This window comes from Gallinula chloropus (genome assembly GCF_964237585.1).
Source record: "Gallinula chloropus genome assembly, chromosome: 12".
Lineage (NCBI taxonomy): Eukaryota > Metazoa > Chordata > Aves > Gruiformes > Rallidae > Gallinula > Gallinula chloropus.
The window spans coordinates 22,402,373-22,416,721 of record NC_140097.1 but is presented as its reverse complement, the minus strand read 5'-3'; the positions used below and the strand labels follow the sequence as shown (position 1 = coordinate 22,416,721).

The 14,349-nt window shown below is 51.3% G+C and overlaps 1 protein-coding gene across 2 annotated transcripts in view; it reads left to right on the top strand.

Annotated features, from left to right (window-relative positions):
- The first annotated feature begins 3,410 nt into the window (after positions 1 to 3,410).
- POC1A (POC1 centriolar protein A) overlaps positions 3,411 to 14,349 on the top strand; it is a 51,787-nt gene continuing 40,848 nt past the window's right edge. Inside the window, exons 1-5 of one of the 2 annotated variants that reach the window (XM_084269850.1) lie at positions 3,411 to 3,550; positions 6,474 to 6,645; positions 8,646 to 8,825; positions 10,906 to 11,013; positions 12,348 to 12,463. In XM_084269850.1, the coding sequence (XP_084125976.1) occupies positions 6,485 to 6,645; positions 8,646 to 8,825; positions 10,906 to 11,013; positions 12,348 to 12,463 (565 nt within the window). In that variant the 5' untranslated portion in view covers positions 3,411 to 3,550; positions 6,474 to 6,484. Of the gene's footprint in view, positions 3,551 to 6,473; positions 6,646 to 8,645; positions 8,826 to 10,905; positions 11,014 to 12,347; positions 12,464 to 14,349 lie in introns of those variants that run through there. The other variant, XM_084269851.1, reaches the window with a different exon arrangement.

Sequence of the window (14,349 nt, the reverse complement as noted above, 5' to 3'; positions counted from 1 at the left end):
CTAAGACCCTGGCACGAATATTCTTTAATTCTTATTCTTTTGGCACACTTTCTGGGCTGCTGCAGGTGTGACTGTCTCATCAGTGGGCTGATGTTTCCTCTGGCTGCTGCTGTGGTGCAGCTCCAGCCCCGGGCTGAGGACTTGGGAAGTGAAGTCGCCAGCCACGTCCATCACGCTGCTGTTATTGTCTAGAGGGTGGGTTGGGTTTCTTTTGGGTGGCAAAATCCTTCAATAAAAGCCAACGTTCCCATTTCCCACTCTCATAAGTAGGAGCGCAGCCCAATCCCGCTGATGGCTTTTCAGCTGGAGATAAATTAACGTAAGGATTTCTGAGGAGGAGAAAAGCTGTAAAAGGCACAAAAGGCATTTACATTAAATACATGACCAGTTGCTTTCTGGGAATCACAGGGCTTGACCGGGCTGATTCACATGAAGGAAAGCTTCTGCTTCCTTTTCTTGCTCTCAATTAGGAGGAAGAGGAAAGTAATTTCTAGTCCAACTTCAGCACAGCCTGAAACGGGTCTTGTGAAGGTCCCTATTGTGTGGTGAAGGTCCCTGTTGTGTGGCTGCTCTCCTGGGAAGCACAGTGGGTGCTAGAGCCCACCCACACTGCCCTACGTCACAGCAGGCAGCGTTCAGCAGCAAAGCCAGACCTGTGTAGATGTGAAGCAGTTTGGTAACACCGGAGCCAAAAGCATGTTGAACGGAGCTGTCAGTTCCTGAACAGCTGCAGAAAAGGCCGTTTCCTTTCTAACCCAACTCCACACAGCAGAATGAGCACCCTCCAAAAAACCCTCCTCCGCTGTGAGGTCATGAGGCCTCCAAACCAGCAAGTGCTCTGTGTGTATGAACAAAGCAGAAGTGATTCTGATAAAGGAACATCTCCTGCCCAGTAGGTGAAGAGGAAGGAGCACAACGTTTGCTGGTCTGTCGAGCAGCCTGTCAAACGCAGGCAGCGGCACTAGGGGCAGTTCTGCTCTTCATGGGCCCAACGTCACCTGCTGATGTGCTAAGAACTGTGTGGGATGAAAGAGCTGCCTTGGCAGCGGCCTGGGCTACGTGCTACACAGTGAAAAATTACAACTGGCCTGTGCTGAGAGAGGGGAGAAGCCAGGGCACAAAGTCTGGAACAACAAGGGTGACAGTGAGGGTGAGGGAGCCCTGGGACAGGCTGCCCAGGGGGTGTGGAGTCTCCATCTCTGGAGAGATTCCAGCCCCGTCTGGACGCCGCCCTGTGCAATATGAGCTGGGGAGCTGCTTTGGCAGGGGGTTGGACCCCATGGGCTCTGGGGGTCTCTTCCAACCCCTGTGATCCTGTGATTCTGTGAATCATTCTTCATGAGCATGTGGTGCCCCAGCCAAACTGTGGCACCCATATGTGGTTTTACCCCCAGATCCTACACCCTTCAAGCAGGACACAATGTAATTCTTAACCATAGGAGAACTTCGCAAAGCAGCTCGTGTTTCTGCAGCATTCTTGCTGCTTTGTCTGTTGATCCAGACACCCCTGGAGCCAGTTTTACTGGGGTAACTTGTGTGTGATGCTGGGGGGAGGGTTATTTGTTCCTCACAGACAGCTCTGAGCTTCCACACAGCTCAGACCCTATGCCCAGGGCCAGGCCATCCTTCTTGTTGGTTTATATAGCCAAGCCAGAGTCTCCAACAACATTTTGCTACCTCCTTATACCACCCTGCAGGTGAGGTCCCCCCAGAGCACAGCAGAGGGGACAATCCCCTCTCTCATCTGCTGGGGATGCAGCCTGGGATGGGGTTGGCCTTCTGGGCTGCAGATGCACGTTGGTGGCTCCTGTCCAGCTTCTCACCCATGAGTCCCCCCAAGTCCTTTCCCTCAGGGCTGATTCCCAGCACATCATCTGTATGGATAACGGGGGTTGTCCCGACCCAGGGACAGAGCCCTGTGCTGGGCTTTGCTGAGCCTCCTGAGGTTCCCCTGGGCCCGCCTCTCCAGCCCGGCCAGGCCCCTCCGGACAGCCCCCGGCACCTGCCGGGGCCACTGCCGAACAGACACGGGCCCCGGGGGGCTCCGCTCGCCACCGGCTTCCGTCTAGACCCGGAGCCGCCACCACCGCTCTCTACGGGCGCCTCATCCGCGGGGAAGGGCCGCGGAGCGGGGCGCGGGCATTCCCGCCGCGCTAACGGCCGCCGGAAGCGGCCCCGCCCCTTCCGCCCCGGCGCCGCTGCCCGTTTAAGGGCGGAACCGTTGCTACGGGGCGCGTGAGGCGCGGGAACTGGGCTGGGGGGTGTCATGGCCACCGGCTGCCAGGTGAGGGGCGGCCGGGCAGCTCTGCGGGGGGCTCGGGTAGCGCCAGGCTGGGAGGGGAGGGGAGGGGAGGGGAGGGGAGGGGAGGGGAGGGGAGGGGAGGGGAGGGGAGGGGAGGGGGTGGGGGGTGTCCCTGGCGCTGTCGGGAGGGAGGAAGGCGGCGGCCTGGTGCTGCTGGAGCGGGGCTGGGGGCTCGGCTGGGCTGGCCGGGCTGTGGGGCGGCCTCAGGCCGGAGGAGGCAGCTCTGGGGCTTGGGCCGCTGCTGCGGCTGGGGCCGGGCGGGGTGCGGGGGCTCTGGGGTGGTTCGGGGGGGGGGGGGCGGGGGGAGCGCCGGGTCTGGGGAGGGCCCGTGAGGGTGGCTGTTGGGGGGGGGGGGGGGGGGGGGTAGGTCAGCCCCGTTCCCCTGGGGCTGGGTGCTGGTTGGAGCCGGCTGGGGCTGTGCCCGGGTTTGAGGGGGAGCTGCCTGCGGGGGGGGGGAGGGGGTGGCCAGGGGAGCAGGAGCTGCGTGTCTGAGAGTGGAGGCTGCAGGCTCCTCAGTGTCTTCAGAAGATGGGGCGATTCTCAGGGGTTACAGCCTCTTGCAGTGGTTCTCTCTGGGCTTGGTGGGGTTTTGCCCCTGGCCTCAGGCTTTGTTTGGCCTCTGCAGTAAGGTGCTGTGTAGGGCTGTGCTGTGTCCCCCAGGCCTGGGGGAAGGGCAGTGGGTCTGTATCTCTTCCTGCAGTTCTGTTATCTCTTGCTACCTGTCTGTTTCAACAGGTGTGTTCAGTCTGATAAGCTTGGCCCTTCTGTGTGAGCAGTAGCCTCTTGGCTGTGCCTGAGCTGGGATGAGCAGCTGTCAGAGCAAGGTTGAGCTTAACTGCCTGCTCAGGAGGTCACTGACATGGCTGATCTGTTCCAAAGCCAGCTCTGGGGTCTCTGTGCCAGTGGCAAGCTGTGAAGATGTGTGAATGCTTCGTGTGAGATTGGGGGCTGTGGTGGGAAATGGGATTTGCTTGAATAACTTGCCTGCTCTGAAGCTTGTTAATGTGTGTGAATTTCAGATTTTGTGTTGCATGGTGTTCTTGTTTCTGCCTGGCTTTTGTGGGATGAGTGTGTGGCTTGGTTTGCTTGTCACTGAAATAAAATGGGTCTATTGTGCAAAGATGGTTCTATATCTATAGTGTAAGAATTTTATTGTCTCCTAGGAACCTCCATCCCTGGAGAGACACTTCAAAGGGCACCGAGATGCTGTCACCAGTGTGGACTTCAGCCTCAATAAGAAACAACTGGGTAATGTGGGTCTCTGTGTGTGGATGGCCGGATTATAAAGAGCTTCTCTGGCTTAGTTAAACGGGGAGAGCAGTGGGGGTACTGAGCTCTGTAAGAGCAAAGAACCCATTTTTGTGGTGAAGAGATTTCAGAGGCCCTCAGGATGAACACTTGGATGTGCTCTAAAAAACAATCCTGTTGTTGAACTGTAGGGGTGGCAGGCGGTGTGCATCCTGCTCATGCTTTGGAGGCACCTACTGTTCCTCACCTTGCTTTACTTTTTCTTCTCCCTCTTCTGTTTCTCTCCTTTAGACAACTGCCTGTGCTTATGCCAAGGCTTGTGTCCTCGTGGCTGTTCAGGAATCCTCTGCCTGTGCCTTGAGTCAGAACCTGGAGGGGGTTTGGCTCTCACTGAAGAGGCTGTTTGGTCTGTGGGGTGCAGTGGGCATTGCTTTGCCTCACAGAGAAGAGGAGGATGATAGTTTGAGGCGATAGATCTGGTAGGCGGTGAGCGCAGCAGGCGTGAGCAAACAGAAATGCAGCAGTCTAGCAGGTAATAATCCTGGTCTGGATCTTGCAGCCTACACAGTGCTCTGGGAGGTGTGAGGAAATGAACAGGGATAAGCTTGTCTTGGCCCCCTTCTCTCCCTGCTGCTGTTCTTACTGTTGTCTGCTGTGTTTTCCTCTCTGGTTCTGGCGCCTTTGGTTGCAGGGCAAGTGTTTGCTTTGCTCTGTGCCTGTGATTCTGCCTGTGTGTCCCTGAAGCAGAGCTCTGTCTAGCAGGAGTGCTCTGAATGTAACTTGGAGTTGGGTTTGAGTGGCCTTTCAGGGGTGGTGTGGGTGCCTTCACCTGCACTGTGAAATGGTTCTGCTTGGTGTCTTTAGTAAGTGAGGTCAGGTAAGAAAGGGAACCAACTCTGAGAGAGCTTCTTTTTCAGGTACTGTTGGGTCATTCATGTGTACTTGGCTCTTAGGGGATGTTAAAGTTCTTGTTCCCCACTTCTCCCTGCCCTTGCTACTCCATGTAAACAAATGTAGAGGATTCAGCCTTTATTCCATAGGACTGCTTGCCAAATTCAGTAAGCGTGCTAGTGATTGCCAATAAATCACACATAAGCAGTACCATACTGGAATGCTGTATTGATCCAGAGGGATCTTGACAGGCTGGAAAGGTGGGCCCAGGTAAACCTAATGAGGTTCAACACTGAAGTGTCAGGTGTTGCACTTGGGCTGGAAGAATCCCAGACATAGAAACAGACTGGGAGAAGAGCTCCTGGAGAGCAGCCCTGCTGAGAAGGACCTGGGTGTCAGGGTGGGTGAGAAACTCCCCATGAGCCAGCAGTGTCCCTGAAGGCAGCAGAGAAACAGGAGGGGAATCAGCTTGTTAAAAGGGTAGAGAATGGCAGGACAAGGGGGATGGAGTGAAGCTAAAGGAGGGAAGGGTTAAATTAGATATTAGGGGGAAGTTCTTTGCAGAGAGAGTGGTGAGGGGCTGAACAGGCTGCCCAGAGAGGGGGTGGGTGCCCCATCCCTGGGGGTGTTCAAGGCCAGGTTGGATGGGGCCCTGGGCAACCTTGTGTAGCTCCAGGCCTGGAGGTTGGTGGCCCTGCCTGTGGCAGGGGGGGTTGGAGCTCTGTGATCCTTGAGGTCCCTTCCAACCCAGACCATTCTGTGATTCTATGATTGAGTTGTTGGAGCATTAATTTCCTTACATTTTTTAACATGGGTCCTGGGGAAGCTGGGATGCTACAGCTTAATATCCTTGCCAGAGAGTGACTTTGTGTCATTATGACTAATGCTCAAATCTCTTAACACTAGGCTGTGTGCTCAGTCTACTTGTACATACTCCTCTCCCCTTAAAATTTAATATCCCCAAGGAAAGCTGTTGTCAGTATGAAACACAAACCCAACAACTGAACCAACTAATATGTAAGGGGAAACACAGCATCCCTAAGGAACATGCATAATGAATGATGCTGTTTGAACTGAGTATGTATCAATCCCAAATCAACAGCAGGAAGAGGGATGACTTGGGGTTTTTTTGCATTGAATTTACTGTGGAGTGGAAGGACACTTCCAGTGTGATTTGCTTCCTGCTTTGCCATAACACTAACCAACCAAAGTCTTGCTGTAACTGTGGTACTGCCATGTCAGAACTGAGCATCAAACTGCACCTCTTCTCTAGGAACTGATGGTCTCCCTGGTGATGTGCCCCGTTTGGCACTCTGGTAGAGAGCTGCAGGTGCAGCTTGGGTTTGTTGGCAGGTTAAGATATGTATGTCCTGTATTTGCCAGTGGAAAATCTACCAAGTTGTCATTTGGGCATTAAAATTGACTTGAAGGGATATATTTCCTGCCATTGTTTGAGACTTAAGTTGCTGTGGGCATATGTTTGCTGTGGTCCTGGTGCTTCAGGCTTCCCACAGTGTGGTGGGCTTTGTAAGCTTGGGTTTTTCTTTTTATATATTTTTAAAAGCTCCTGAACTGACTTTGATCAACGTTTTGCAACAAGAGAGATGTGTCAGAGGGAGGTGTAACTGTGTTACCTTTAAGTCACCAACACACAGGGCTTCTCTGCTCAATTTGTAGCATGTTTCTTGATACTTAACCTGCTGCAGCTGATAGCAGCCTCTGCTTCCCAAGAAGAGTGAGGAGAGAACCTTCATTCACTCTGTGTTTCCTCTGTGGTTATTTGGAAGAGGTTTTGCAGGCTTTGTGCTGTTGCAGAGCCTGACTCTTGGAAATAAGCTGTGAGGCCAGGCCAGCACGGGAGGCTTTGTTTTGCTTGACCTGCTGATGGAACACACAGCATGCAGCACACTGGTGAGGCTTCAGGGGTGATGAACTGGAGCTTCCAGGGCGCTGTGCTGGTGTGTTGAGTCTCACTGAGAGAGCTAATGTGAATCTTGGTTTTGTGGGGTTTTCTTTTCCCTCTGTATCACAGCAAGTGGCTCCATGGATTCCACCCTGATGATCTGGAGTATGAGACCTCAGATGAGAGCCTATCGCTTCGTGGGCCACAAAGATGCCGTGATGTGTGTTCAGTTCTCACCTTCTGGTCACCTGGTGGCCTCGGGCTCTCGAGACAAGACGGTCCGTTTGTGGGTTCCCACTGTGTAAGTAGCTCTTCCCTTCCCTGTGTCTTGTGTATTAACTGTGGTTTGGGAATTCTCCTTCCTTCTTGATAGTGCTTCTCCAGCTATGGAACTGGGGTCTCTTTGAGGGAATGAACAGAACAGAATCACAAGGTTAGAGACCTTTGAAGATCGAGTCCAACCATTCCCATCCTAAGCTAAACCAGATCCCTAAGTACCTCATCTACCCTTTTTTTGAACACATCCAGGGATGGTGACTCAAACCCCTCCCTGGGCAGCCTGTTCCAGCCCTGACAACTCTTTCAGTAAATATTTTTTTCTAATATCCAATCTAACACTGCCCTGGCACAGCTTCATGTCATTTCCCCTTGTCCCATCTCCTGTCCCCTGGCTGAAGAGACCATCGCCCACCTCTCTACAACCTCCCTTCAGGTAGTTGTAGGTGGTGATAAGGTCTCCCCTCAGCCTCCTCTTCTCCAGGCTAAACATCCCCAGTTCCCTCAGCTGCTCCTCATAGGATTTGCCCTCCAGCCCCTTCCCCAGCCTGGTTGCCCTTCTCTGCACTTGCTCAAGGACCTCCATGTCCTTTTTATGGTGAGGAGCCCAGAACTGCACACAGTACTCAAGGTGCAGCCTCACCAATGCTGAGTACAGGGGCACAATTACCTCCCTAGACCTACTGGCCACACTTGTTTTGATACAAGCCAGGATGCCATTGGCCTTCTTGGCTGCCTGGGCACACTGCTGGCTCATATTCAGCCTGCAGCCACCCAACTGAGAGAAGTACCCCCAGCTCCTTCTCTTCCGGACAGCTCTCCAGCCAGTCTCCCCCAGCCTGTAGTGCTGCAGGGGGGGTTGTTCTGTCCCATGTGCAGCACTCTGCACTTGGCCTTGTTAAACCTCATCCCATTGGTCTCAGCCCATCGGTCCAGCCTGTCCAGATCCCTCTGAAGAGCCTCCCTACCCTCAGGCAGATCAACACTTCCTCCCAGTTTAGTGTCATCTGCAAACTGACTAAGGGAGCATCCAATCCCTTCATCCAGGTCACTGATAAAGATGTTGAACAGAACTGGACCCAGGACTGAGCCCTGGGGGACGCCACTCGTGACCGGCCTCAGCTGGATTTGGCTCCAGTCACCACCCCCCTTTGGGCCCGGCCATCCAGCCAGTTTTTAACCCAGCTGAGGGTCCCTCTGTCCAGGCCAGTGGCAGCCAGTTTCTCAGTCAGAATGCTGTGAGAAACCGAATGATGAACCATTATGTGACACCTGTAACAGAGGAGAGGTAATTTGGTCTTGAAATTGCACTGGGAACAAAACAAGAATCCTTTCCAAATCTTAAAGCCAGTATTGATTTCCTATTCCAGTATAATATGTCACTAATGCAACTCATCCATGGTGAGCTGTTGGGTTTTTCCTCCCCTGGAACGCAGGTTGGGGTTTAGCCATGGTGATGCCCCCACCCTGCACAGAGAACACATTACTAGCTTGCAGGCTTCCTGCAGTACACAACATACTTGGGTGCCTTTAACTTGTATTTCTTGGTCTAAAACTATTAACTCTGTGTTCTCAAGGCTGCTTTGGGTTGTGCATTGACTCTTCTGTGAGGTTGTGCTTGATTCACTAACATTTACTTTCAGTACCTTTGCCTAATTATGAGGCTTCTGTTTCTGAGCCAGAGGGCTTTGTTGCTCTGGCTCCTGGATGCCTGTCAGGGCTTGGTGGTCACAGGCTGAGACACCGTGACTTCTGTTGTCTGTGACATGTCACTTGAAGTGGTAGCGCTGAATGGACATGGAGCACAGGCAGGAGAGCACTGTGTTCTGTATAACGTATACGTGTTCTGTATAACTCAGTGGGTTTGGGATGGATCAACCTTTTCTTCCTATGTAAGCATATGCAGCTCCCATCAAAGTGGTGGTTCCTTGCACTGCTCAGCACCCACAAGCTTTGTGTGTTCAGGTATATGATGTGCTTGCTTCCCTGCTGTGCAGTTTTAAAGTGCTCTTTCCTTCTCTACAGCAAAGGAGAATCTACTGTGTTCAAGGCTCACACAGCAACTGTCAGAAGTGTTCATTTCTCCAGCGATGGCCAGTCCTTAGTTACAGCTTCTGATGACAAGACAGTGAAAGTGTGGACGGTTCACAGGCAGAAGTTCCTGTTCTCCCTTAGCCAGCACATCAACTGGGTTCGCTGTGCCAGGTAAGTGCAGCTTTCTGACAGACAGAATCAGGAGCTTCTCCCCAAAAGCAGGGACCTGTGCATCTTTGATACAAGCCAGTGTGCCCAGGCAGCTGGAAAACCAACAGCATACTGGCTTGTGTTAGACACAGTGTGGCCAGTAGGTCTGGGGAGGGGATTGTGCCCCTGTACTGGGCACTGGTGAGGCTGCACCTCGAGTACTGGGTCCAGTTCTGGGCTCCTCACCATAAGAAGGACATGGAGGTCCTGGAGCGAGTGCAGAGAAGGGCAACCAGGCTGGGGAAGGGGCTGGAGGGCAAATCCTCTGAGGAGCAGCTGAGGGAGCTGGGGGTGTTCAGCCTGGAGAAGAGGAGGCTGAGGGGAGACCTTCTCCCCACCTCCACTGCCCTGCCAGGAGGGTGCAGAGAGGTGGGCGATGGTCTCTTCAGCCAGGGGACAGGAGATGGGACAAGGGGCAATGGGCTCAAGCTGTGCCAGGGCAGGGTCAGAGCAGATGGGAGGGCAAAGTTCTTCCCTGGCAGAGTTGTCAGGGCCTGGAACAGGCTGCCCAGGGAGGCGGCTGAGTCCCCACACCTGGGTGTGTTTAAAAAAGGTTAGATGAGGTACTTAAGGTTATGGTTGGACTTGATGATCTTAAAGGTCTTTTCCAACCTTGTGTGATTCTGTGATCTTGTGTAACACCTTTCTGTTCAGGTGAGTTTTGAAACTGGAAAAATCTCTCTAACCTGCAGGGAGATCCCTTTGGATAGTATTTATGTGTCTACTTTGCTTCTTCAGTGATCTTTTGTCAGGTGGAGACTTTCCTGCTTAGTGGTTGGTTCTGTGTTTTGTTCTTACCTGGTGTTGAGTCATCTGCATCCTGAAGTGGCTGGCAGAAGGACAGTGAGAGGTCTGTGGTACTTTCAGTTTAGTTACTCTTAGCCTTGTCATGCAGCTAGTTAAGAACATCACCAACATGCTGAAAGTGTTGCTATAGTGAAAAAATTACTTTGCAGACCCTCAGAATGATGGAGGTTGGAGGGGCCTCTGGAGATCATCCAGTCCCACCCCCCCAGAGGAGGGTCCCCTCGAGCAGGCTGCACAGGGCAGCATCCAGGATCACAGGGTTTGAGTGTTTCCAGAGGTGGAGACTCCCCAGCCTCTCTGGGCAGCCTGGCCCAGGGTTCTGCCACCTCCCAAGAAAGATGTTGCTCCCCATGTTTGGATAAAACTTCCTATATTCCAATCTGTGCCTGTCACCTCTTGCCCTGTCCCTGGGCACCACTGAACACAGACTGACCAATCTTCCTGACCTCACCCTCAAAGATTTATCAGCATTGATAAGATCCCCCCTCAGCTTTCTCTAGGCTAAAAAGTCCTGAGTCCCTCAGCCTGTCCTTGTAAGAGATGTTCTAGTCCCCTCAGCATCTCTGAGCCCTCTTTTGTATTCCCAGATAACTCTCAGATGGGATGTTTCAGGTGTCCATCTGAGATGTTCTGGGAGGTTTGTCTGTGTATGTGCACGAGGCTTAAAGCCACAGCTCCTCTGTTGGTGCAGAGCTCACTGCTCTGGAGTGTGGGGTGGCAGCAGCAGGTGCCTGCAGTGAGGCAGAAGGAATGGTGTTCTGCTATGTGTGATCCTGGAAAATGTACACCTCTGGAGAGACTGCTTGGTCTTGTGTGGGAAATGTTGAGATAGGAGCTTAATAATATTCTTCTGAGGCAGCTGAATGATGAAGCTTCTCCTGCTGCAGCTGTTGTCTTGCTGTGGCTGCTTGAGGCAGTTCTGAATCACGGCAGTGAACAACTGGAGATACACTTAAACTGAAACAGGTAGGTCAGGACATGCTAAGTCAGACTCAAGACTTCCCTGAGGGTTATTTTATGCACTTATGGACTTGGGGATAGTTTGAGGACTTATGGTGGGCTTTTTTCTTTCCCCTCAATGTAGTGATTGGATTTTTAGTCTTGCTGATGCCAGTGTGACCTCGTGAGGTGTGAGGTGTGTCTGTCTCCACACCTTGACAGCCGGCCAGAGCCAGTGGACACTGTCTGCCTTGTGTTTTGGGGTATTTCCTAATTGCTGTAATTCTTCCCTTAGATTCTCTCCTGATGGACGATTGATAGTGTCAGCCAGTGATGATAAAACTGTCAAGCTGTGGGACAAAACCAGCCGGGAATGTATACACTCCTTCTGTGAGCACGGGGGGTGAGTACCCGCGGTGCACGAGCACCGGCCGCCTTGTGGCTTCTGGAACTGGGAAATCTGGTGGATGTACCCTGGGTTTGTGACTGCAGTTAGAGGTCCCTGTCCTGGCAATCATTTCTACCTCTTAAAAAAACCCTCAGCTCCTATTACAAAAGCAGCCAGCAGAGAATGAGATTCAGAGGGAGCTTCCAGAATTGCTTTCACCTTTTTGTGAATTCTCAAGATTAGAACCTCAAGGGTTTATATTTCAGTAACTGTCCAACTCTTTGAGCCTCAGTTTTTTTTATGCAGACTTATTTTTGGAGAAGCTTAAATTCTTCTAGCTGTGTTTAGCTGTATTATTTTCCTCTGAGTTTGAAGTAAATTAAAAGAGCAACAGTGTACTGGCAGATTGAGGCTCAAATGCTTTGCTTCATCCTCAAATTTTTGAGTAGCAAGGTTATTCCAAAAAACACTGTATTCAGAAAAAAACCTGTTGAATTGGGTGTCTCTTTCATGGAGAATATTGAGCCACAGCAAAAGTTACTATGTCCAGAAACATGTCCTTGGAGAGCTGAGGCTGGAACCTTTCTGATTTCTCGCTTCGTTGAAGTTCTAAGTGCAGATTTGTGATGTTTCCAAGTAATATACAATATCAAACCAAATCCAGAACACATTATTTTTTCCATTGCTCATGAAAGGCCACTTGCACAAGTGATATTCTTGAAATATCCTGACTTCCTCAGCATTTGTTACAAGTATACTTAAAGGATAATTAATTTTATCCTGTTTGTGTGGATTGGTGTGTACAAGATGCTCTTCAGTAGAAGTTTTTGCAGGTTTTAATGTGTTCAGAATAAAAACTGGTTTCATACAGGTCCAGAAAGTAATTTGGTCCTGGCCTTGCTACCCTCTGAGTGCCAGCACACAAGTCCAGGTACTGATTCAGTAAGTCCTACCTTAAAATTAGTTCAGTGTCATAGCAGAAAAGCAGCTGTTCAGTCTTGTACACACCACTCTGGCAATCCAGTGAATTTAATACAAGACATGTATTATGCAAACATTAAGTGAACACTTGAGAATGGTGTTGTGACAGTTGGATCTATCAAATTCCCAGAGGCTTGTGTCTCCAGCTCCCACACCTGTAATGCAGCATGGGACAGACTGCATGCTTGGAATACTCCTACAATCCACTCACAGTCACAAGCAAGGTCCTGGGAGAAATTCAGCCATACAGACTCTCACTTTATCTCCTTGTTACCCTGACGTTCAGTGCATCCTGATGTCCCTTCCCTTCTTGCCAAGACCTTTCCCAAGAGGTGACTGTAAGCTGCTGGGTCTGCCTGTGCTTGCAGGTTTGTGAATCACGTGGACTTTCACCCCGGTGGCACGTGCATCGCTGCGGCTGGCACGGACAGCACGGTGAAGGTGTGGGACGTTAGGATGAATAGACTTCTTCAGCATTATCAAGGCAAGTTACCATCTCAGACAAGCCCTATCTTTCCACCTAACAATAACAAATTGCTCTGAAGTCCAAGGACTTATTTTTTCCATCACCTGCTGCTTTTCCAGAAAGGCACTGGCTCTGGTCTGCCTCTGGAACTGCTTTTTCACCAAACATCATGCTTTGCTTGGAGTTAGCTCTGAGACAGATCCTCACATACTGGTGAGAGACACCTCTGCTCTGATTTCTCCCCCTCTGCCCACCATCAAAAAGCAAAAACACCCCAGTGCTGGAGCTGTCCCATGTTGCAGGTGTGCCTGTGAGATCAAGGGGAGTGTGGCCAGCAGGTTGAAAGAGGGGATCCTCCCCCTCTGCTCTGCCCTGGTCAGGCCCCACCTGGAGTGTTGTGTCCAGTTCTGGGCTCCATGGGATAAAAAAGACAGGGATCTCCTGGAGAGAGTCCAGAGGAGGCTATGGAGATGATGAAGGGCCTGGAGCATCTCCCCTGTGAGGAAAGGCTGAGTGAGCTGGGGCTGTTCAGCCTGGAGAGAAGAAGACTAAGGGGGTCCCTTTATTAATGTCTATCAATATCTGGAGTGTGGGCAGGGGGAAATGGGCAGCCCCTTTTCAGTGTCTGTGGAGACAGGACAAGGGGCAATGGCTGCAAGTTGGAGCATAGGAAGTTCCACAGCACCATGGGGAAGAACTTTTCCCCAGTGAGGGTGAGGGAGCCCTGGGACAGGCTGCCCAGGGGGTGTGGAGTCTCCATCTCTGGAGAGATTCCAGCCCCGTCTGGATGCCGCCCTGTGCAATATGAGCTGGGGAGCAGCAGCTCCCCAGGGGGTTGGACCCCATGGGCTCTGGGGGTCCCTTCCAACCCCCTTACCTTACAAATGGCATCTTCTCCCACTGCCTGTTCTTTTTAAGCTGATTAGTGCTGCTGTTTGGTCAGCTGGATAGGGGAAGGGTGCTTTCCCATCCCTGTGAGCTTCTTGGAATTTGATTGTCCTGCTTGGGCTTCAAAATGAATATGTGCAGATCAGGGCTGCTCTTTCCTTCACTGTTAATGATGTGTAGGGCTGCTGCAGGATCTTGTAATTCCATATGTTTTCAAGCCCAGTTTCCAGTAGTGATAGCTCATTAATCTCAATATTTTTGGCCTTTCATAGAGACCACTTCTGATGTGCCAGGAAAACTGATCAGAGATACAGGGCTGGAGCTTGGTGTATTGTTTGTCCTGCCACCTGCATGGGACACTGTCAGCTCCTGCTGTGACATCCCCACAGCTGAATGCTGGGCAGAGAAGGTGGAGTAGTCAAATAGTTTAGAGTGGATTTCTGTTACCCTCATAAGTTGAGAGACAAAAATTGATTTCTAAATTAAAGCTGTTGGTCCTCCTGACTTTATGTAATTAGAATTGCTTTTTAAATGGTTTCTGGCTGTGTGTCCTTTTACTTAGAAGGCAGTGAAGGAACTTGCAGGTGCTCAGTGGATGTTCTCTGGTTTCCCTTGACAGAGAAAGGCAGTGAAAGTGTAGTGATGTTTAAGGAGTAGAGTTCTGGTTGTCTGGGGAAGATGAGACAATCCCAGAGCAGTGGGAGTTACTCATCTTGAAGCAAATGCAGACTGCAGAGAGGCTAGTAAGGTTACAGAGGTCCTCTGGGTTCTGTAACAAAGTAAACAAATGGTCCCCAAAAGAGGTTGCTGAGGAGCAGAAACAGTCTGTGGGCTTGAGAATGTAATACAGCAGCAGTGCAACAGCAGAGGGCTGTGCTTTTGCTCTTTGCATATAGATGGGAACACTTTGATCATCTCATCTGGCTGTTAGGCACTGGTGGTGACACCATTACTGGAACAGGGGTTTTCTACCCCTTTCCTAACATGAGCTGGCAATGTGTGTTTGCAGCCCAGAA